This window comes from Xiphophorus couchianus, chromosome 18 (genome assembly GCF_001444195.1).
Source record: "Xiphophorus couchianus chromosome 18, X_couchianus-1.0, whole genome shotgun sequence".
NCBI classification, from domain to species: domain Eukaryota; kingdom Metazoa; phylum Chordata; class Actinopteri; order Cyprinodontiformes; family Poeciliidae; genus Xiphophorus; species Xiphophorus couchianus.
Window position 1 is genome coordinate 20,624,753 of NC_040245.1, and position 24,886 is coordinate 20,649,638.

At 37.4% G+C, this 24,886-nt stretch overlaps 1 protein-coding gene across 6 annotated transcripts in view; it reads right to left on the reverse strand.

Moving 5' to 3' along the window:
- Window positions 1–24,886, reverse strand: part of arhgef12a (Rho guanine nucleotide exchange factor (GEF) 12a) — a 56,866-nt gene that overhangs the window by 20,317 nt on the left and 11,663 nt on the right. For 5 of the 6 annotated variants that reach the window (XM_028045591.1, XM_028045590.1, XM_028045589.1 and 2 more), the window contains 4 exons: window positions 10,880–10,900; window positions 9,038–9,129; window positions 5,149–5,214; window positions 1,114–1,212 (listed from right to left, as the gene is read on the reverse strand). In XM_028045591.1, coding sequence (XP_027901392.1) covers window positions 1,114–1,212; window positions 5,149–5,214; window positions 9,038–9,129; window positions 10,880–10,900 — 278 coding nt within the window. The remainder of the gene's footprint in view (window positions 1–1,113; window positions 1,213–5,148; window positions 5,215–9,037; window positions 9,130–10,879; window positions 10,901–24,886) is intronic. The other variant, XM_028045593.1, reaches the window with a different exon arrangement.

Genomic DNA, 24,886 nt, shown 5'->3' on the forward strand with positions numbered 1-24,886 from the left:
CAATGAGTGACATTGATGACTGAGTCTCCATTAAACGCTATCTACACGCTAACAAGTTGTCTGGAAGGTATAATAGGAAAAATGCTTTGCTACCCTGTCATCACAAATGTAAACATGGGTATTGTGAAACTAAGACTCTGCTTTTCAGCAACAAACATTCCAGGTGAGTTTGGCACTAAAGAACAGTCGGACATGTGACGAAGCACCACTGTTTGGCAAGGTGGAGGACCAGGGTTGCTGTAGGCCTCTTTCTGGTGAATTCTGTCAGAAAACTGAATGTTTGTTGTCACACGTTTTAGCGGAATAATGACTCAAAACCTCTGTCCAAATTGACACAGAAATGGTTCAAAACATAAAAAAAGCTGACCTTCATTGATGGATATAATCGCAGATCAAAATTTAAAGAAAAACTTATGAGATGAACTGAAGAGAAGGTGGAGGGCATTGGTTAGTTTATGACTCATCACGGGGCATTTATTCCCACATTTGGACATACACCAAATGTGTGTTTCTTTGAAACACAGAAACACGATCAATTAAAACGCAGTAAATAATCGAAGGCAGTATCGCATAGAGCATGAAACCTAGAAGACACATATTCAACACAAGTACACCGACTCTACATATGTACAGTATATATCTTTATAAATAGGCCTGGGAAGACTGCGTTCTGTATTGTCTAATAAACAGGAGCACATATTACAAAAAGCATTGGTGACCATGCAACAAAAGCCCCAAAAGAGTTCCTTCTTCTTCTTTTTCTGTCCACAACTACACAGCCCATGTGATGTTTTTAGAGACCTGACAACAGTACTGCATCACCCTCTACAGGCACTGCAGTAACGAACTACAAGTACCCAGACAGAAGAAGTTGCAGTTACACTGAAAGTACTGTGCAGAAAATATAGCTTACTGCCCATTGAGTGTGGAATCAGATACATTTCGAGAATCACATCTATCATTCCAGGTATCAATATTTTATACAAGTTCACGAGAAGCTTTGTGAACCTGATGTCTAGGCATAAAAAGGAGCATATATCTTTTCTGTGATGGTTCAGACCAGGAGTTTTCATTGTAACATCTGGTTTTTTTAAGCGCTACACTCCACATTACCTTCTTTGACCAGCTGCACAAACACAGGGTTGTCACCACTGACAGTAAGCCCAAAGCCATTTTCATCTTTCTGAATGATCACACATCGCTGGACCAGACCTGTAAAGTGAGACAGGACAGAAAACACAATACAGTAAGTACATAAAGACTAGGAAGTAGATAAAAGATGGCACTTTGAAGTTAGAAACAAAAACACTGTGGCAGAGAAATACACTACCAGTTGTGTGTTCTCGTTCATAATTTAAAGTGAAATGACCAAAGTTTACTTTAACATTTTAAGCTCAACTAAAAGGAAAGTTGATGTTGTTTGAGTTTCACATCCCTACATGCAAGTAAAAAAAAAAAAAAAAAGAACAGAATTTTTGTTTGTTCCTCCTACGCCGTTAGTCACACTGAAAGCAGTCTCAAAGGGAAATTTGGGTAGCCACAATGGTCAAGAGACAGAAGCTATGAAGTTGATAGATGTGAGTAATGCTTTTAAACAGCTGCTGTTAAGACATACATTAAGCATCTTGAAGTGCAAACAGTAAAGATTGCTTGATGCAAATAATACTTTATGTGTTATGGTAACATAGCAATAGCTCACTTAACTTTTGTGACGTTTTGTTTTAGTCCAACATAAAATATTGTTTTATTATGAAATAAGTTGAATAAAAATAATAAATAATTTTCTGTTTTTTCATGTTTTTAAACAAATAAAATTCGGACATGTTTGGAATGCATGTATTCAGTTTGCAGACGCAATTTTAGCTACACCTGCAATTCTTCTGGTTTCTGTTTTTATCAACTTTGTCAACATGTAGATCATGACATTTTCCTAATTCTTCTTTGCAAATTAGCTAAGGCTCAGTCAGCTGGCATATATTTTGACATTACTGACACAAGTTTTCATTTAGATTTAGTTCTGGGCTTTGACTTGGACATTCTGCCACATAAAGATGGTTTGATGTCAATCATTGCATTTTAACTTTGGCTGTATGTTTAAGGTAACCGTCCTTCAGAAATGTGAACATTGGCCTCAGTCTCAGGTCATTACTGTTTGGGTCTTAGTGATGATGTTTGTTCACTAACAGAACAGTTTGTGTTATACTGAGGTTACGTTGGCTAAAGGTCTGTTCCTATTTTCTTACCTGGATGGTGCTTGAAAGCAACTGGGTGCACTGGATTTTATTTAGGAATATAACAGTAAAGAAGGAGGCATATAAATGCACATAACACATTTTAGACTTTTCTTTCCACTTTGCATTATTGTACTTTGTGTTGGTCAAGTCAGTAATCATTAAATATAATAAGGTCTGTGACTGTAAGTAAAAGAATGTCACAAAGTTCAAAGGGTTTTAACGCTTTTGCAAAGAACTGTATCCAGAGATCAGAAAGATCAAAATAGGAACGTTACTTGACAGGTTTTTCTTTTCTTGCTTTGTTTGTTGACCACAGTGAAAGGAGCTTATCTCATGTGGATGACAAGAGCCAGACTAACCAGAAAGCTAATGAGAACACAGTTGTTAAAATACAAAATAAAACACTTATTCTTAAAACAACAAACCTTCATATATCTTTTAAGAAGCAAACATTAAGCACAATAACTTATTTCTTCCAGTAATGTCTAAAAATGTATGGTCAATTCAACAACAACAATAAAGATGTTCACCAGTAAGAGTTAGATGGGGGGTTGGAAATTGGAGGGGGCAGCAGCTCATATAAGGGCACAGTATGGGGGGTGGGTGGCTGGTGGAAAAGAGGGTTAGGTAGATCTGAAAGAGCAGGAGGATGGGAGGGGATGGGAGGGCAGGGACGCAGATAAAGCCGTTTGGGGAATAGAGCTGGTGTGAATCTGCCTCTAGATCTGATTTTCTATCTTTTGCTGAAATTTTCAAAATCTTCAGGTCTCATGAACAATGGCAGTGAGTTGAGAGTGGTCTTGTAATTACTGCTCAAGTTAAACCATCTGAGCTCATGCATTATTCAAAAGTTCAACTCATATGTAATCGGCACCCTTCACTGAAACACATAGGAATATCCTCTAAGGCAGGGGTGTCAAACTCCAATCCTCAAGGGCCGGTGTCCTGCAACTTTTAGATGTGCCTCTGCTGCATCACACCTGAATAGAATAATTAGGTCATTAGCAAGGCTCTGGGGAACTTATCTACACAAGGAGGAGGTGATTAAGCCATTTCACTCCAGTACCTGTGGCACATCTAAAAACTGCAGGACAGCGGCCCTTGAGGACTGGAGTTTGACACCTATGCTCTAAGGGATAAACTGACCTTTAATGCAGCCGAGGTGCTTTCAGCATCACAATGCCAAAGGAAAGGAACCAAAATCAATAAAGGACGGCTCACAAAATTCAGACACTTTTCCTTACATCTAAAACTGAGGCAAATGAAACCCTTACATTATTTTTGTTTGCAATGAATCCCTGAGTTTGATTATGATCACTGAAGCAAGCACAGGGAGAAATAAAAACAGACAAAACACACCTACGCTATCCTAATAATGACAGGAATGTGTTATCTTGATCATGCTTTCTAGAAAGCAACTGAAACATCTGACAGCAGCTTTAACAATGTGTTCTGTCAGTGGGCTTTATATAACTTTAGGCTATTGCTATGAGTCATTTGATTAGAAACCTCAAATTAACTGACTGTGTGGGCCATTGCAGTGTTGAAACAAACTCCCAACTGATGTGACAGGCGTGAGAGGGCAGCCGACCAGAGTTACAGCAGCACTGACACCGCAGGGACGACGGCGCTCCATAATGACCCCGTTAGCATGGATTCAGGAAATGAGGCGTCACACCAACTGAGACCTTAGTTTTATACTGGGCATGGGCCAATATGAGAATCTCACGGTGTTACCAACTTGACTAAAGAATACAAGACTTTTAGGTTCACAGAATATTTTGTGATTCAAACCAGAAATAAAACATTGCAGTATTTATTATTATAGTAGGAACAATGTTTGCTGTAACATTTGATAGTTCTTACCTGACCAAACCAAAAAAATAAAATGAACACATTTTATTAGTTTTGACTACTTATTGTGGAAAATATCACATCTTTTTGCCGTTCTGCTTAACACCAGTAAGCTCATAGCTAGCTTAATTAATTAGGATGTCATCTTCTCTAGCATTTCATTGAAAGAACTTTAAACCACAGGAAGGGTATGATAAAAACAAACTTTAGTAATATTAAAACTGATCAATTTTAAAACATCAATATAATTTGGTGCTGGTAAAAGAGCCTATTTTTCTAAGCATTAACAATTTCTAGTAAAATATTCAATATAGGTTTAACTTATCCAAGATTAAACTATTAAAAACATACAGAATCCATAGAGTGACATGGCTCTTGTACTAAAAATGAAGTATTTACTGTTAGACAATCATTCTGCTCACCAGTTTTATTGGTCTGGTGAAATATTCAAATTTTAAATGTGATCTATTCATTGCCTGTAAGTGGAAAATCCTAAATACCAGAAATAAAGGCTATCAAACATCCCTCTGTGTGTAATTCATCTATATAACGTGTTTTACTTAGAGTTAAACATTTCTGAGACATTCCTGTAATATTCTACGTTATCGAATGGGTCAGTTTACTAAGTTTTTAAAAGTCACAATTTCAAAATTGCTCAGTTCTTCCATTGAACCAATCTATTGTTTCAAAGTCCCTTCAATAAGAACTGATATACCATGGACATCACTGCCGTGAGTGTGAAGAATCTTACACGTTCCCATGCCTAGGAGACGACATATAGGTCAACTATAAAATTACTTTAGCTGCATATCTTTCAATAAAATGCTTATTAATCACTCTGTGGCATAATTCTCAACATTTTTGCTTACAAAGTCTGTAAATCGCATGCTTATGTAACTTATCTCTCTGGCTTATGCCTTGATTTGGTGTCCAGCTCCGACTTTGCATCACGCAGGCTGAAATTGACATTTTAGCCTGGCCATTCGTTATTTTCTATCGGCAACTTCACACTGGGACATTAATAATGTCACGCCGGCGATTGCACCATGAAACGTCTTACCACAGGATTCAGGCTTTCCCTCTGCAAGCACACTGTTGTTGCCACTCTTCTCCACCACCAGAGCTTCTGCTCACAGCCCCCACCAGAAGCCAGCAGCACACAAACACGTAAACAAAAATAAACGACAACCAACACATGAAAAGGAAACACAAAACAGGAAAGAGAAAATCATGAGGAAGAAACAATCATGGGAGAAGAAAAACTAAATGAACAAAAGGGCAGCACCCCTCGACTGTCACCCATTGACTTACATGTTAGTCAATGGGTGAGGACATCGGTGTTCTCGTGACAGTTAAGGGGTTAAATGAAAGTCATTAGTTTGGAGAAAAGACCACAGCCAATGAAGGATTTTAAATTTGAAGATATAAATCATAGGAGGCCACATCTGTGTGATGTTGTATCCTATCTGCTGCCCTTTACTACATATCCAAGCCATTTAAAAATTGTGATAAATCAGCTGAAATCAAGAGAACAGTTCATGCAACATGCACATAACACATAGACAAGCACAAACCTACAGCATGCAAACATGCTAAAATGTACAATGAATTCAAAAGTGTTTTTTTTTTTTTTTTTTAGATAAAGGGGAACAAGTCGATGTAAATTTCAAATAAATATAGCCTCTATCCTCCCTGTCTGTGGTGGTCATTTCAGACGTGGCGGTAACTGCCACTGAAAATCACATAAATGTATTTGCAGTGACACAAAACATGTGGTGAAGAGTACATCTTGTGTAACTGTTGAGAAAGAAAAACAGTCCTGTATGAATGGCTGCATGACACAGAGATAAGCCACCATGTGCTGCAGAGGATTTTCTGTTTTGTTTTGAATACAGAAGCCTTAATCAGATCCTTTGTCGTTCTGCCCCGATTGATAACAAGACCTGAGGGAAAAGTCACAATATTGCACTGGACTGGTTTTGGGACCTCAACAATCTCACCCTGCAAAGGTCTGAGATTGGACTGAGGAAGAGGTGGAGAGGCTTTCTGTGTCCTTCATGCATAGTGTAATGAAAAGCAGATCTCCCTAACAGATTTCTTCTGCTTTTTTGTCATGCTAAAATCTTTCAGTTCATCAAACTAAAACTAAAATTAACTCATTTGAACAAGTACAACAGACAGTTATACACTGATTATCTTATTCACTAAGAGACAAACCTGAACTGATGTGAACAAGTAATTGCCCCCTAAACCTAATAAATAGTAGTGTCATCCTTGGACAGAAACAACTGACATAAAGTGTTTGTGATAATTGGCAAAGAGTCTTTCACATGACAAGGAGGAATTTTGGCCCAATCTTATTAGCAAAAGTAATGTAATTCAGCCACAACTGAGAGTTTTCAAGCATGGTTAGATGTTTAAGGTCATAGCACACCACCACAGTGGGATAGCCACTCAGAAGTGGACATACTGGTGTGTTTCAGATCAACTTTCTGATGCATAATATAATGATGCTTGTGCTTAAAATGGCACACTGATGCCTAGACAGTGTCTTTCAGAATGTTCTCTGTAGCTACTTCACGACTGAAGCCCGTATGGTCTGGCCTTGGATCTATATGGATACAATCTTGTATCCAATTTTGTACAAAACCTGAACAGAGACAAGTGATTTTCTGCAGTGCTTTAAAAGTTCTTCTGGGTTCTTTGTGACTTCCTGTATTACTCGTTCTTGCGCTCTTGGTCTCATATCAGTAGGCTGGCAAACTCCTGGCAAGGTTCACCACCGTTCCATGTTTTCTCTATTTGTGGAAAATGGCTCTCACTGTGGTTTGTTCGAATCCCACAGCAGACTCAGGGAGGCTTTATATTTTTTCCGCACGCCTCTCGGCCCAGTCAGGAGGAGTCCAGCCCATGTTCAGACATGTCAAACTGCAGTTTGTTAGAGTCCGGAAGCCTTAGAAATGGCTTTGTAACTCTTTCCAGGCTGATTCATTGACAAGCTCTCCTCTGTTTTTGAATTTCTTCAAATTAGGACAAGATGTGTTACTTTTGAAGATCGTCAGACAGGTCATATTAGATGTTTTTACTATTTTGTTTGTAATCAGGCCTTTGTGTGTTTCAAAAAGTATGTTTAATGAGAGTTAATTCATTATCTAAAAAGATGGGCATGGTTGTTCTGGATTACTTTTCCCCTAAGAAATTAAATCATCATCTGAAAATTGTATTTTACTCTGTCAATCTTTGTCTCAAACAAACAAACAAAAAACTGTCCGTTGAGCTGAAATGTTTAGGAGTAGACAGAATAAAGGGAAAACATTTTTCTTCGCAACGCAGTATTGACCAGTGTAAAATTGAGAAGTCTGACACGGCACATACAACAGCAACTGCAAAATACTCCTGTACTATCTGTTGAAAAAGACAGTACTAGTCACAATATTCAAGACCTTTAATAAAAGCTTTAAAGGTTTAGTCATAACATCCAGATGATCATTTCAGCTCACACCAAACATGCAACGGCTTAGGCTATGTGCAGTTGCCAATTCATGGCTCCAGACTGTGGTCAATGTCTTATTTGGCAACCAGTTTTAGAGGTAGTGCAAGAAACTTCCCAATGAGGAGGATAACTGGAAGTACACACTTCGTCTACAACCTCTTTTTACTGTCATGCTTTTTATTAAACACTACGAAAGAGAATGTAGTAGTCAGTTTCTGTGTACATGCCTGAGATAAAACCAAGTCCGAACAATGTGAGCAGATTGTTAACTACATTTGTGTCAATAGTAAGCAGCTTATTGCCACACCTCGTTAATACTTTATTTAAAAATAAAGCAGGTAAAGATTTTGCAAACCATAGAACAGTATGCAGCCTTAGATTAAGCAAGGAGTGGTATAACTGTAAAGTGAAATAAAGTTCCAGTCCACAGAGCCTTTTCACACAACAGTTCCTCAATAAGGTTGCAAAAATGTCCTTTCACAAGTCGACCTGTGAACAGAGTTTTTGCTGCAATGTCCTCCATATTTCAGGACAAAAAAAACTGAATTCCAATCAGATGTGATAAGTCTTTTCAACTGCATGCATCTGCAATATTTGTATTTGTCCAAATCCAAAGTCACACATACATCTTTTTTTTAAGGAGGGTTTTACAAATGTCATCACATCAACAAAGCTGTAGCCATTTTTTGTGGGTATTTTATGTCTCTTCTCTTTGTCCTGATTCTGATGGTTTATTGTGGTCAGAAAAAAATCAGTTTTGATTTCTGAAAAGTTATTTCATTACTATTCAATAACCTAAGCAAAAGTATACATTTTTTGATAGTAGTTGGTCCAACCGAGCAGAAAACCATCCAACTCCAGTCATCTGTTGAGGGATTGGTGCAAAACCAGTTGAGTAAATTGCAAATACCTCATGAGTGTCACTCAAGGAAAGTGAGACATTAGTCAGCAGACAGTGTCAACCACTACAATTATATACTTTTTTCAGTGCACTACATTACATATTGTTTTTCTCATTACTGATGACTTAGTCAACAGATATTGTTCTCTTGAATAGAAAAGGAATTGCACTGGAGGTTATTTCTTTGTTCACATGAAAATTTTGTGAAGTCTAAAAACTTAATGTATAGTCATAATTAAATAATGTAAGTACTAATATAAAAAAGGGGAAAATATTATATTATAATCTATTTCAGCAAAATATACACACATATATATATTATTTTTTTCTCTTCATTATGCAAAAAGAATATAACATATACTATGTTTTACCCTTCCAACACGCTTTCTGGTAAATGATTAACAACAAGTATTTTGCTTGGCAGTCTTGTGTGTGTTAGAAAGAACAAAGAGTGGGAGGAACATTCAGCAGTGGCCACAAGAACAAAGACTGCAGAAGAGTAAACATGAAAAACAGAAAGAAAGGATGTCCCTGAGAATGAGAATGGGAAGTTACCTGTAGGGTCAAACTCATTGGAGGGAAGTGAAGCTTTGTCACTTTTGGGTTTCTTGTCTGGGGGATGGTCCTTACTGAGAATGCTGCTGGTTCTAAAGAAAGAAGAGCATAAATGAGATAAGACTCAACCAACGGTTCTAAACAAAAAAGTTTCAAAATAATAGTGTCTTGTGGAGGTATTTACTTCTTGTACTACCCATTTCTTAAACTCTCCCACATTTGTGAAACCATTGAAACCAAACATTAATGTTAATCTTAATAATTTTATGTGATCAACATAAAAAAGTGCATAACATTAAACATGATACAAGGTTTTTGTAACCTCTTGCACAAAAACAAAGAAAAATGTTGGTGTATATTTGCATTCAAGACCCAACTGACCTGACACTCCTAAATAAAATCAAACACAATCAACTGTTTTAAGAAATCCCAAAATTAAATAGTCTATCCATGCATAAATCTGTCTGTCTTGTGGAGGCAGAAGTTGTTAGAGAACATTAGTGCACATTTATGTGGCATCATGAAGACTAAGGGCCACAGCAGAAACAGCAGTGAGAAAATTGTTGAGAGGTTTACAGCAGGGTTAGGCTACTTCAAATATCTCACGGAGCATTTATCAGTGCATTATCTGAAAATGAAAAAGAGCATGATACCAATCGAAACACACTAACATGGCTTTCCAGCTAACGTTACAGGCTGAAGAAAGAGAATTAATCAGAAATGCTGGAAATCAGTCTGAAAAAAACAGACTGAAACATGGTGAATTATGCTGCTTGTTTTCAGCAGGACTAGCAAAGCTTGTCAGAATCAATGGGTAAGATATGTGAACTAAATGCAAAGCATTTATGGGTTAAAAGCTAAAAAGGCCTTTTCAGTGGGAGTAGGATGCAACCTTAAACAGAGGAAGCACAACAGTAGCATGGTCTAGACCAAAATGTCCAGTCAAAGTCCAGACTACAGTATATACAACTGAAAATATGCAGCAAGACCTCAAAGACAGTTCTTACAGAAACTTTCCACCCAGTCTGACTGAGCAATATCTGTTCTGATAAAAATGGGCAAAGATTTGCAGCTGTATTTGCAAGAAAAGGTTGTAAAGTATACATTGAGGTTATAAACATAGGCACACCACAATTTTCAATCTCTTATTTGTAAAAAATGTGTGTAAACCATTTGTCATTTTCACTGAATTTGACACTAACCATGTGTTGCTCTATCACATTAAATCCTAATGAGATAAACCAAAGTTTGTGGCTGTAAAATGTGAAAAAGTTCAGTGGCTAATGTGCTGATAAGCACAAAATTCAGGCGAGCGAATAATGTGAATAATGCTGGTTTATTTCAGCGCTGAGAATGGTGTTACTCAAAGATCTGGCAGTGAATGAATCAGTCTGAGTGTGTCCAATGTATAATGTGACAGTCAGAGAGGATGTGGAGCAGCTCTGCTGAGTGCCCAGAGACGAGTGCCACATAACACACACTCCTCGGCGGAGATGCCACAGGACATAACTCCTGCTTGAACCTATGAGGAGGCTATGTATGGCCGCTTCTGCCTATGCTGGCCCCAACAGTAAAAAAGGCCACTGTTTAGTTCGCAGTGGAAGGCAGTCATGGGCTGCTCATAGAAAAGGAAGCCCTTTGTCCTGCGCTTAGTGTGTATGTGTTCATGAATGAGCGGGGGCTGGCAGGGTATGTTTGGTCCAAATGTTAAAGGCTTCTATGTTGCAACACAGCAAGACAAGTACAACTTTAATCTAAACCTGTGTATGAAAGCTACAGCAGGACAACCTAATTAAAAATTATGAAAGCCTTGACAACACGATTTATTAAGAAAAGTCTTACCTTATCGCTTTCTTGGTAAACCTGCAAAATAAAGACACCAATAATCAGAATATTTATGAAACTTCAACACACAAATGAGTTAATTATGCTGATGTTCAGGATGAAAAACAAGACGGTATCAACATTTACTGAGACTTGTATAGTGGTAAACATGATAATCCTCATCAAACATCAGAGTTCTTGAGCTGCGGATTAAAACCTTTTCCAGGTCAAATCTGCTCTGCCTTTCAGATTTTTGCTTTGTGTGCAGCTGTTGGGAGTTTAATTCCTTAAAGACACGACAACTTTAGGGTTAGGAATTTTATAGATGGCACGTTTGTAAAAAAAAAAAAAAAAAAAAAAAAAAGAACTTTTGAGGAAATGGCAAATAAGAAATTATTATCCAGAAGCATTCAATAATTTTCATGAATTATTCAATTCATGAAAAGTGAATTCCATAATTCACTATTCACTTTTCATGACAATGAAGGAGCCAAGTTGTTTTAATCTGCATCTTGCAACATAAATATAAAAAATAGTTACTGTTTACAATTCCTTAACACTTACTTTGACAAGAATCTTTACTCTCAGCCACCACAAACACTGAAGTCTGTGCTATTATTTCCACTGTTATCTGATTAACATATATCTAGACACTGTAAAATAGTGGTTTTTAACATGCGTGTAAATCTTGTGAACCTTAAACTGGGAGCTAGCAAACAGAAGGGTTAGTATCTTTAACCTAAGGATGGGCATTTATTGTTATAATTTATCATTTACCATTTCTTGTCACCATAAGAATTTTGATTTAATGTTATCATGATAAATTCTAATTAATGGTGTGTAAAATACCTCAAAGCTAACCTTATTGCAGGGATTGCTAGTTTATTGTTTTCACTGTTTGTTCAATTTGAGTATAAATAAATAACAATAATTTTGAAAAAAAATTATTACATGCAGTTAGTGTGTGCACTTTAACGATACTTCTTTATGTGACTGATGTCCTGAAGAAGCACATAAAGAGCAAGAGCAGTATTTGTGTTTGTGGCCCTAGGAATGTTTTGCTATGTAGTCACAGTCATGAAGTTACCCACAAAAGTAGTAATAAATAGTTCTTATTTTCACTTTTGTTGTCACAGTAGTACCACAAGATATTGTGATAAACCTTGAAGTCCATATCGCCCACTCCTACTTCCACCAGTGGGGAAGGTCCACAAGCTTCCAATCAGAACACCTCTCCCACGGTTCAGTGTTACTTACTGGCTTCCTACCACAAGGGCTGTTTTCTGGGATACATTTATTCCCTGGTAATCTGATTTGACTCGTTGGTAAAGGTTTTTCCCCAAATAAACCAGTAGAGTGGTACAGCTGCAAAATACATTGCGTTACATTTAGAGATCCAGAAAAAAAAAGTTTCTAAGGAGAATTGCAATTCATAGTGCTGGCAATTCTATATCAATCAATCAAAATACTCAAAAATCAATTTTAGTCTGCTTAATCTTTTGTAAAAAATATATTTTGAATAATTCTTTGGTATTTTATTTTTAAAAAGCCAGGCAACTAAGCAAATCTAATACTGGTAGTTTAAGTTACAAAATTTTATGCACAAAACTATTTTTGATTAAATATAAACCGATGGAATTTGATACAGTACCTTGTAGAATTGTTTTAAAGAAATGTTGTTTTTTTTTTCCAAAAGTTTTTTCCTTTTGTCAGTCACACAACTTAAACAGAATCTCTAGACTGTATGAACAGAAAAACTGATTTCTGAATTAAAAATTGTTTATGAATCGAATCATGACCCTAAAACTGGAACTGAAACGCTACACACAGAAAGATTCACATCTCTAGTAACAATCAGCGCAATATCAGGGTGTGAAATATTGCATTTTGAAAAGATTGCTTGGACAAAATCTGGTAGGATACTATATTCAAGTGTCAGGTTTTTAAGCTCCCTGGATATTGCTAATATATTTGAACAGTTGGACGCACACTCATTGCCCTTAATCCCCTCGACTGAAGTAAATTATTAGTGGCTGAGATGCATAAGCTCTAGAGGCATGTTGGGAACATATTTAATGCCAGCAGTGCCAGAAAAATGTGGATAAAACATCATCAATGCTATCATCAGCTTTTAAAAATAGACTCAAAATTAAATATTTTTTGTCTGATATAACGCACCTCCAGTTTGCAGGATTCCATAAGAAATAAAGGTTTTCTTGATTGTGGGGTCCCACAGTATTTTAGTGTTTATACAAAGCCTGTCCCCCTTCACCACCTGATTTAATTCACCAAGTGGTGGTCATTTAATAGTTCAGCTGCTTATGTTACTCTAGTGTTCAACATATGTACGTCCTAGCAGAATGTCAGAGACCACTGAAAGGGATTAAAACAGTCCAGCTTCAGACCATAGCACTACGATTATATCACTAAGCCACTGTAACCAATTCATGACAGCACTCTTATGTGTGAATTCATGGGGTAATGTACTGAGTTATGGCCTGTGTGCAGTCCCTGGTGACATGTTACGTTGCTTCATTTACAAATCACAAAAAACTTAAAAGTTGTTTTGTAAAACAGAAACCACAAGGTGCAGTTTAGACTCACTTTTACTACTTTTTACCCTGATGAATCAGGAAGCATAAAACCATCGTTAAAAATGCATTATAATGGCCAAATAGTGTCCATTCAGATGCTCTTAATTTTGCATTAATAGCAGCATTTAGATCATATACATGTTATATGCCACGCAAAATAACTTGTCCAAGTACCTAAAAGGGTTCACAGAAAACATTCAGTGGCAATTGCATTGCAATCTTTTAAAATTGAAAACCCTACTAATATAGCACAAAATGGTCCTACAAATGCAGGCTTCCATAATGGGGAGGTCTTGCGACTAACCAGCCCACATTAACTCTCTTTCTCCTTGTGACACTGAGTCTCATTCAGAGCCATGCAGAGGCAGCTGAATGGCCTGTTTATGAAAATGCCTCAGACTGTAATAAGTTCCAGAGCTTCAAGCAGAAGAGAAAAAAAACAGCTTTAAGTAGTCCCCTCCCTAAGAAACCTCTGAGTTGGAAAGATGGAAACGTCAGCACATAAACACACACACATGCATACTGAAACTTTACATGTGAATGCAAAAGTTTAGAGACGGTAAAACTGAGTCAGCAGATGCTGTACTTAGTTGATCACAAAGGAACAATGACTGACATGCAAGCTAGGTGAGACATCAGCCTTTCTATAATATATTTATTAAAAACAGACAAGTATAAAATGCACCCAAATAAGATGTGTTTTATAAATGATGTTTTAACAAGCGTTTCCTGGGGAAAACCCAAGATTAATCACAGAAACTGTGACTCTGTTGGTTTAGGAAAGCCTTAGTGTGAAACAACTAAAAATGGTAGCTAGTAAAATTGAGCTCTGAAATTCTCTGCATACTGTCTTCACCTGGTTTTCTACATGCTGTCTTTGCATTTGTCTATCAAACTGCCAAATAAATTTGAAATCAGATGTTTACATACGCCATACAAAGAGACAAAAAGAATCTCCCTTTTCCTCACTGTCTGACGTTACGTCAAAGATTTATGTTTTCCTGCTTTATGTCATGTTCTATTAGGAATAATCTACTCAACCACTGAATGAATATACCCCGATCAGAATGTTACAGTTATGCAAGCTTTTAATAGATTGAATAATAAAGGAATTACCTTGAGGTATACATGTGGATGTCTTAAGGCAACACCTCAAACACGGTGCTACCTTGTGTGAAATCATGAAAAAATAAGAAGAAATCAGCTACGCTATCAGAAAGAGAACTGTGGATTGTTTTTCCTTATCCAGATATCTGATGTAGCCATCTAGGCAAGCAATTGTACACAAGTATAGACACCATCGGAATGCCCAGTGATCACACTCTACAGAAGGAAAAAAAAAGCTATTTATTCTAACGATATACACATTTCAGAGGAAAATATGTGTATCAACTGTAGAACCAAAGCAAAATACCCGAATGTACTGGCTGAAGCTGGAAAGACAGCATTATGCTCAACAGTGATAGAAACCCTGTAACAACATGAGCTGAAAAGCTGCTCAGAATGGAAGAAACCATCACTTCAGAAGCAACACAGAAAACAAAATTCTCTTTTGTAAAACTGACTGGGAGAACCAATTTTTGAACAGATGTCCGGTTTTCTTATAGAACTGAAGCTGAAATATTTGGCCATAACGATCATAGTTACATTTGGAGGAAAAGGAAAGAATCTTACAACCTTAACAACACAATTTAAAATGTGAAGTATTTGCTGTGATGATGTTTTGCTAGAGGGTAGACTGGTACACAAATTAGATGGCATCATGAGCAAATAATATTATGTGGCAACATTGAACCAACATCTCTAGACATCTGGCAGGAAGTTAAAGCTTAGGCAGAAAGGTTTTCTTTCCAAATAGACAATAATTCTAGAAATACAAAACAAATTAGCTACAAAGAGGCTGAAATTCAAAGTGTCTTAATTCCATAAAAATGTTGAGATGAATCGGTATCTGAACAAGGTGGCCTACAAACCTGATTCAACACCGGACCTGTCAGAATGAATGGGACTAAATCCAAGCAGACCGCTGAGAGAAGCTTATGACAGGAGAACCAAAATGTTTGCCCCAAGTTATAAAGTAGAAAAGGGAAATATATCAAATGCAATGTAATAAAATCTTAAAAACAAACAAACAAAAAAAAACTCTTATTATTCTGGCATTTACCAAATACAAAAAACTTTAGTTATCCTTCTGACCTACAACTATAGATAGTGAAACTTGACATTGGGAAAAAAAGGCTTTTTTTTTTTTTTTTACAGTTTACATAAATATCTGCACAATATATCTGGATTAAGGTACTGGCTAAACCCAGGCCAAAATTAATGCAAAACTGTAGAAAATCTAGATGCAAGAACAACAGTCTTATGTTTAAATTAATTATAGTAAAAATTGCATCTAAAAAATGTACCATGTAGATCAATAACCAAGTCTGGTCTTGCTCTGGTCTCCAGTAAGGCTAAATCTGCTCGGTCTAAACTGCTGTTCCAAGCCACGTCCTCACTCCTGAGATAATGCAAGAAAGTAAAATCATTCATCTTTGAGCATGTCATAGTGAAGAAACCTGATGCACTGGTTGATGGGAACCTTGATCGAAGGCCATTAGAAAACAGTAGCCTATTTAAAAAAAAAAAAAAAAACATCCATCAGGTTATATGATGCAGAATCTTTGCAGCACAATCATAAGCACACCTTAACCAATCAATGAGCCAAGCAGCAGTACACAGGAGCACTCAGAGAACAGAAGATGGGACGCCAGCTGCACATCGAGTCACATCCACCTGCACTGCATCTTCTGTGTTTGGGAAACACTGATCCACCTTAAAGTAGGTCATTTGATGAACTGATGTATCTTGCAGACATATAATGGAGAAAAAAAATGACTTGTTATATTCATCTTTAAAGGGCAATGACAAGCATATGGTCTATTTCATACTTTAAGTATTGGAAATTTATTCTACTAATCAGGTATACTTAGAGATGATAGAGACTATACATATGCTTTTATTTTTAGAAATTCAGACAAAATACTCAAAACAACCAAAAGGAAATGTTGGCAGCATAACTAAATACTCTGCATCCTTTGCATAGGAGTTCATGTATTATTAACACAGCGTACCTCCACCTAATCGTGGTTAAGTATTCACAGAGTCACCTATTTGTGGATTTTTTTCATGGAAAGTAACTCCAAATTATTCACAGAAAATCTACTATAATTTTGTTTGCAGATTTTTTCAGTAGAGCATATCCAAATATTCTAAAGAAAATGCAGGTAAGGAAGCTGAAATATCACTCTGCAGTGCTACTTGAAACGCTGTTGAAACGCCATTGATTTTCCTTGGTGCTGATTGGCTGTATCCCCAACAGAGGAAACAAGGAAAACTATACTGTAGATGTCTGCTTCTGCTGTAGTGCCAAGACAGTTCCCACTGTGCATGTTAATTTATATTAAAAGTAAATGTGATGTTTGAACTGGAAACTAATTCAGACATCTGTGAGCATGCCACCCATTTAAGCTATTCTAGAGCAGTGTCAATTTTAGTGAATGAGGTTTGCCAGACACGTGCAAAGGAAGTGAAAGTTTGCTCAGCTGGTACATTACAGCAACAACTCAAATGAACAAAAAATGTAGGCCATCTGTTACCACAGAGAACACCATAAGTGAATTAGGCTGCACATTGCTCACTAGTAAAATCTAGTTAAAAAATTAAACCTATACAGCCATATTTAGTAGATGGACTATGCACTCCGATGAGGCTCGTTTGACAGATTAAAAGTACGTTTTGAAAGAAAAAATATATATATTTAAGAAAGTATTATACACACTTCTCATTTCTGTACTTAAAAGGCTGTTTTTGTCTGATGTGATATTCCAAACTTAAATATGATATCATTAGCTGTAAGCAAAAAAATCATATTAAAAAAGGCTGCATTTAATTAATCTACATCGTGTGTTTTACAGTTCTAAGGTAATGCCACATACATTGTTCGATAAAAACCCTAATCTGATTTGCCACATCAAAACTTAGTTTTGTCCTTGGGTTACTGAGAGAACTTAAGCAAACTCCAATTTTCTTTAAAAAACAAACCAAATGTTTCATTGAGCTTATTTATTCCAGCATAACCCTGCCCAGATTTGAACAATTCTTGGCATTCTATATTTTGAAACATAGCTGATTATAGTTGGGAAAGAAAACAAAACAAAAAAGAAATCGTGAAACAGTCCTTTACTACAATGTAAAATCAGAACCTCGGTTGATCTATGTTTTACTTTAAATATACACTATTTTCAATTCCCAGTAGGTTTTGGACTAAACAAAAGTTCCTCTTTAGTTATTAATTTGTAACCGACAAAAAGAGAAATAATTCAAGGAAGCAGATTTGCACAAGAGGTAATTGTGACAGTCCCCTATCTTGATAAGATGCACAGGTGACTTGTATTGAAATCCTCTTTCATTTTTCATTTATGTCATCATACAGATTTTGTAGCTTCTTAGTAAATGAATTGTATATGAAATACCTGTGGGCTTTATACCTATTAGAAAGTAATTAATATATTTAATTATATAGTTAAAGATTTTCATTTTTGTTTTGTTATCTCTATTACTTCACAGTTAGAACGTTGCCATTTCAAATTCTGCCGTACTATAAATGAACTCTCGATCCCTGTTCATACGCTTTGCATGTCCTTGTTAGTAATGTTTAGGCCCTGGCTACAATCTGAGAGGACTGGGATAATGTTATGATATAAAGCTTAACTTAGTGTCTGCTTGTCTGTGCTAATCCTCAGTTGGCTAACTTCAGTCACTCAAAACAAACTTTCCAGGACTTCAAAACAGAATCTACATATTCCAGGTTGAACCACAGTATATGGCAACTGATTAGTGATTATACAAACTGAAAAGGAAACAAAACTAATTTTACATTGTTATATCATTATGTTCATTATCTACATGAAGGATGTTATGCTGTGTAACTCGACTATTATTATTTAGCCAAAAAAAGGATGAAGATAAAAAACCTGCAGCAAATGCACTTTTGGGAATGCCACTTAGATTACCAGAAAATAAAAACTTCAAGCAATAATTCTTGGAAAAATGCACCATCAATCAAGTTTATTTGTACAGCACAGAACATTTCATCAACAAGGACGTTTAAACTACAAGTTATTTAATGAAAGGAAAAAGCTGTATTGACTTTCCCAACCTTTGCCATCCAAGGTTTCCCCCAGAAAACTTGCTAAGCCCGGTGGTCGGGGTGCTGAGGCGGTCCACTGTGTTTTTGTATTAAACGATGTTAAGTAGACAGGAAAAGTAAAAATATTACTGGGTAATTATATGTTACGGGAAGACATCACCAGTGAAACGATATTTAAACCCACAACTAGTCTTAAAAACAAGAAATCAAAAAACATAATTAAAATGAATATCAATTATTTGCACTTTTGTTTAATCCAAATTAAGTCAGCAGCTTCATAAAGTTCCCCAGGGCTTCAGGGACCATAAATGCTAATATTGTAACACAGACCACAGATACATAAATGTAACATTTGTTTATTGAGATGATCAATGCTGCTAAATTTGATTTAATGGCTTCAGCATACAGAAATTAAAAGATTTTAAATTGTTAAAGGATTTTAAGGAGCTGGGAAGTTCACTTTGTAAAAGTTTAAAGAACAATATTCATAGTTAAATTGTTTTGTTACTATAGCAACAATCGGATGCTGTGAGTTTAGTCTTTGAGTTTGAGCTCTGTTTGCCCACAAATACAAACTACAATTACAACTTATTGCTTTTTAGGTTGGCCAATTAAACTACTCTCCTTCTCCCAGATTTCACTAAATCTAACAGATAAGCTGTTAGAGGTGCTGATGTTTTCAGCAGCACAAGGGGCCCCCCAAGTCAAATTCTGCTCAAGGCCTCACAGAGCCTTGGACCGGCCTTGCATGATGAGTTAAATCTGCTGCACTGCGCAGAGATGAGCAACAAACAGGATTATTTAATTCAATGGTGCTAATGTGGCTTTAGTAGCTCTTCCATTTCCATTTTTAACAAGGGGACACAGAAACTATGTTGGTTGGTCCAGTTTATGGGATGTGTTTCTCAAATCTCCGCACAGCCATGCGCATTAACTCTGACTGACTAAGTGGACAAAGCATTTGATGTGGTTTGATGCTTCGTAACCGGAAAAATAATACTAAAAATAATAATAAAATAATATAAAACCAGGATGATGCATGACTACGAGGCGAGCGCGAAAGCTCCTCACCGGGCTGAACCTGCATGATGAGGTTAGTGCTGGTTCGTAAACCACTAACGCACCGGCCAACCGGGAACACATACATTAACTTTATCAGCACAGACAGAACCGAGCGCTGGGCAGCGTGTTGAGATGGAAAAGCCGCACAAAATTCTTTGTCCACAAATATAAATCATTCTCACCACTCAACGCACCTCTGAAAGCACCACTCTGCAAATCATTTCTCTGGAAAAAAATATAATTCCTCACAGGGGGTTGATGTAAATATCCATACAGGTCAGTCTGTGTCCAGTTTGAGTGAAAGGAGGTGCACAGGATCCGTGCTGAGGTAAACTTAAGACATCCAGCTGCTGCAGCGCACGAGGCAACGCGCAGAGGCGCCAGCGGTGTGATTGGTCCAGCTTTAAATGCATAAACTATAAACCTATCTTCTATAAACATATATTTTAGGAATAAATCTGCTCCACCAGTGAAACGCTCAGAGCAGCAGAGACGCTTGCAATTTCGCTTAAAATATAAAAATATAAAAAATAGCGTTTTTTAAATTTTTTATTATTATTTTCCTAAAAACATAAACAAGAAAGGCTTAACCTGGCGGTGGGGCTCATAAAGCATGGTGGGCCGCCAGGCCTATAATACACTGGGGGAAGCTCTGCAATCACAGTAGTCCAAGCCACCTGCGAACTCCATCTTCTATCTCCAGAACAACATCTTGCTATCAAATGTCCAACAAATTGATCATCTAAGAACAGAATGTGTACAGCTAACCCATAATTAACGTTGTTCAGTAACCATTTCAGGGGACTTGTATGTTACAGACAGCAGCAATTAGAAACTGGTAAATATTTTTGCCAAGCCATTTTAAGTTAAAATGTAAATAAATATAGAGGTTTTCTCTTATAAAAAAATAAGAGTTGCCTTATTAGAGTTGTAAGTTGCCTTTTTATCTTTTGACAGATACTTCAGACATTTTCTATCAGAAAACAAACTTGTAGCTTGAATGAAAATACTGCTTTTGAAAATTATGATAATATGAACTATAATTAACTATTTTCTGGATGCTTTTCTTTCTTCACTACCACTTCCCACCACTCTCCATGAGCTCTAACACCTCAGCCAATAAAGAACAACTCACTCAGACCAATACGTTGACCTATTCAACTGGGAAGTAAATAATACAAATACCGAGTATTAATTCATGCCACATTTTTTCCAACATTGTCTCCTGGCCACAGCAGCAGCAGCGGTGCCCGCAGAGGTCATGTGATTTCTCAAACCCCGTCTTCCCGCCGCCCTAGATATTCTCGGATGTAGGGTTCGCAGCTGGCACTTCCAGGCTCTCCCCCGGACCGGGTTTGCTAGCAGTCCTTTGTGATTTTTTTTGCCATTCAATATACTGTAAAGTTCTAAATTAAATACAACTCTCTGCAACATTTTGTGCATTTGACTACAGTCCTCTGCAAATTAGTAAAGGTAATATGGCTGGTAGTTAATTGCACAACATGTTTTGTCTATTCCTGTTGCTATATAGTGTCACCACATCACATTGTATGACAATAAGGCTTTCTTATTTTATATATTTTGATTGCGATGAAATCTAAACCAACAAATAGACAAGGAAAATCGTAGCTAACCATGTATTTCTTTGATTAAAAACTCAATTAATTAAACTACTCGGCTCACTGAAATCTTCAGATGCTACATTGCTATCACAATCAAAATGAGGGCCTCTTCATGCACTGGCCCACTAAATGTGCAGAGAGTGAGTAAGACATAAAGAAGGCAGAGTCAGAACATAGACGGGCAGAAGGGAGGGGCAGCGCTGGAGCGGGTTTGGGCTTGAATGCTCCATTGAGGTTTGGTGTTTTGATGGAAAACTGTGGCAGAGCTGGGCCAACTGTGGCAAAAGTGGCAGTAAGAAAGGCTGGTAGCAGAGCAGGACACAGAGAGGGAAAAAAGAAGAAGACGACAGACAGTTCTATGGGCGTAGAACTTGAACACGTTTTGATTCCTGCAAGCTACTGGATCTTTCAAACTGAAACAAAGGAACATCATGCAAAGTAACAGACTTGTGTAAACTGGGAGGAAACCTGTGAAGCTGTACACTGTTCAATTTTATGTCAATCTAGAGAATAATAAACAACTAATTTATTATAAAAAATGTCAAAACAATAACAAGGACAAGTGATAAAGAAAACTCAACCAAAGTTAGCAGACACTGTTCAGCAAACTAAACATGGTTTGGGGCTCTGCATGGTTCAGCTGAACTGCTGAAATCAGTTCTCATTGTCGCAGTTCTGTGACAAAAATCGCATAATTTTCAGCTTTATGTCCTCCGTCCTTTCTTGCCACAACTTCCTTGGTGAAATTTTTGCCCCCCTCTCCTTGTGAAACTATTGTTTGATTGGTCTGAATTTCATGGGATTCAAAACAGCCCCAGCTACTCAACTTCTAGAAGCCAGAAAGCAGATTAGATAGCTTTGAGGAGCCGAGGACTTGAGGAAGTAAATACTCAAACCTTAAACTCCCACTGTTCGGTTCTGGTCCGACGCAGAAGGCAAATGTCTCACTCAGACTGCCAGACTTGTACTATCACGAAATTTAAGAAAAACTTAGAAACAAAGTCACGGAACTCCACCCATCTGGAAAGGGTTACCAAGCTATTTTTAAGGTTTGAGACTCCATCAAACCACAGTTAGAGCCACTGTCCACAAATGGAGAAAATGTGGAACAGTGTGTATCCCATAACTTCAGGTGTGAAACTAACAGAGAATTTAATAAAAGGAACTCCAATGAAATATCCAAACATGGCGGTGGCAGGAGGCAGGAGGCATGCAAGACAGAGCTGAATAGCACATTAGAAGGGGGTTTTGCTGCATCGGCACCTGATGAATGAACAATTCAGCAAAGAAGAGTGGGTCAAAATTCCTCCACGGGCAATCGAAAAGACTCACTACCAATTATAGCAAACACATAGTCGTGCCCACAGTGCACAACTAGTTTTATTTAGGGAACCATTGCTTTCTCACATTGGTCTGGGTAGCATTTTTCCCAAAATAACTGGCTTTTATATTTTATATTTACTCAAGTTGTCATTGTCTGATGACAATATGCTTGATCATTTGAAACATTTCATGTTTGACAAAAAGTAGAAGAACTCTAAAAGAAAAACTCAGGTACTTCTTCACAGCACAGTATTAAGTCAGAAATATTCAGCTTTGACAGAAGCACCCAGGGCTGCAGAGCTTAGACGAAGGTGTGTCTAATCCAACATCACATCTTAAAGCACATCCTGAGATGGTAGATTAGACTGGAAAAGTTAGCAAACTGCATTTGGAATCTGTGTGGCTGGTGTGCTGTCCTCAGGTTGTTATTTGTGCTGAGCAATGCCTGCTGGCCTGCCAAGTAAATACCTCATGGAACTGACAATCATTGCTTTTTAACCAGCCAACCATTGACAGCACCTCCTAAAGCTTGCCTGTCCTATGCATGTAATGATACAGTCTGATTTATGCTGGTAGCCAGCCAATGAGAAGATACATGAACACAAAAACAATTATCTAATCTTTATAGCCGAGCAGACACACCAACAGGCAGTCTGCATGATGTCACTATTTTCCACTCTCTGCAAATTTTCTACATTCATCTATCCTGCTACTTTTTTAAAACAACTTCCACATTACACAAATATAAAACAAAGTATTTTCTGTACATTTTCACAGTCTTGCCATGTTGCACTCTTCAGTGCAACATAGTTTTAAGGAACAAAGGGATTAAATAAGCGAATGAGACAGAAAAAGCGAGGGAGGTGTGGCGTGTGTTAAAGAAACAAGACCAATAGCTTTTTAGCTCAAGCTACAGCCTCAGGGGGGAATCTGCGCCCTTTCTGCCCCAATAAACCTCATCGGGATTCCTGACATGAGGGCCGGGGGATAGACATTTCTTCACGCTATGCTGTCTGCTGTCCTTGAGCACTGGGAAAGGAAAAAAGGTGTTAACCTGTCCAAACCGCTGATTATTCGTGAGCCCTGCTGCCAGACCTGAAACCAATGCTAATCAATGAGTGACTTCCCTGAGCTAGTCAGGCTTTTTGAAATCCAAACTGTACCAGGTTTTCTCTGCTGCTATTGATTTCTGGTTTCTTTTGGAAAGATTTTAAACGTTTGTAGAGGTGTCTGCCCGACAAACACACACACACGCCCACACCCCCATACACACACCTGGAAACACAAATACATGCCCCTTTCACACTGACATTCCTTGCATGGAGAAAATGTGGAACAGTGTGTATGTGTAATGCTTTAGTTACTCTAAGTGGACCTTTTCATACATTTTTTATGGAAGTCAGACATGTATTTATCACTTAACATGGAACAGTTCTGAACTACTACAAACACGTTAACAATCAGGCACAAATCGCAGCAGTGGGCTAGCTTAGATTTTGTTAGATGGAGGTATAATCAGAGCACTTGGAACAAGATCAAGATATTTCTTGTCAAAGAGAATTCTATCTTGCAACGTTGTCCAGTAGTTGTATGTGTATTCATATAGTGAGGTACATTAAAGCTATTTCATAAGCCCCAACGGTGAAGCTGAATGCTCTAAGTTAACACCCTCTACGCTGAAGAAGGAAAGGAAGTAATTCATTATGTGTCCCTTAATGAATTGACACGGTTCAACAATAAATCACGCATTTACGAAAGCATTAAAAAGGGCTCCATCACTTTCAAATTATTTATGTGGCAGCATTTTAGATACCTGATGGGAGAAAATGGTGATGTAATAATCTCCAAAACACTGGCTAAATATTCCCCACCAACAACGCTAAAGTTGCGATCCGCCTCGTTGGTAATAACCGTAAGACCACAGTTTTCATGCCAAGGGTATGGAATGGTGAAGGGGTTAAATAAGCAGCCTCCGAGAAGACAGCAGCAGCATTTGGCAAACAAAAAAAGTGCACCCAGTTCATTTGTGAACAATTTAGATTCTATGTCACAGTAGTGGATTAAAAACAGATGATGTGCAAGATTTGCTACTTGGTTGTGTCTGCACCACTCAGCAATGCAACACATCTGTGCAAATAGATTGGCAATGTCACTGATTCTCAAACCTTATAAAGGGTCTGAGTGGCTCAAATGCATGAGGTCATGAAAAGAGGTGAGGAAACCATGATGG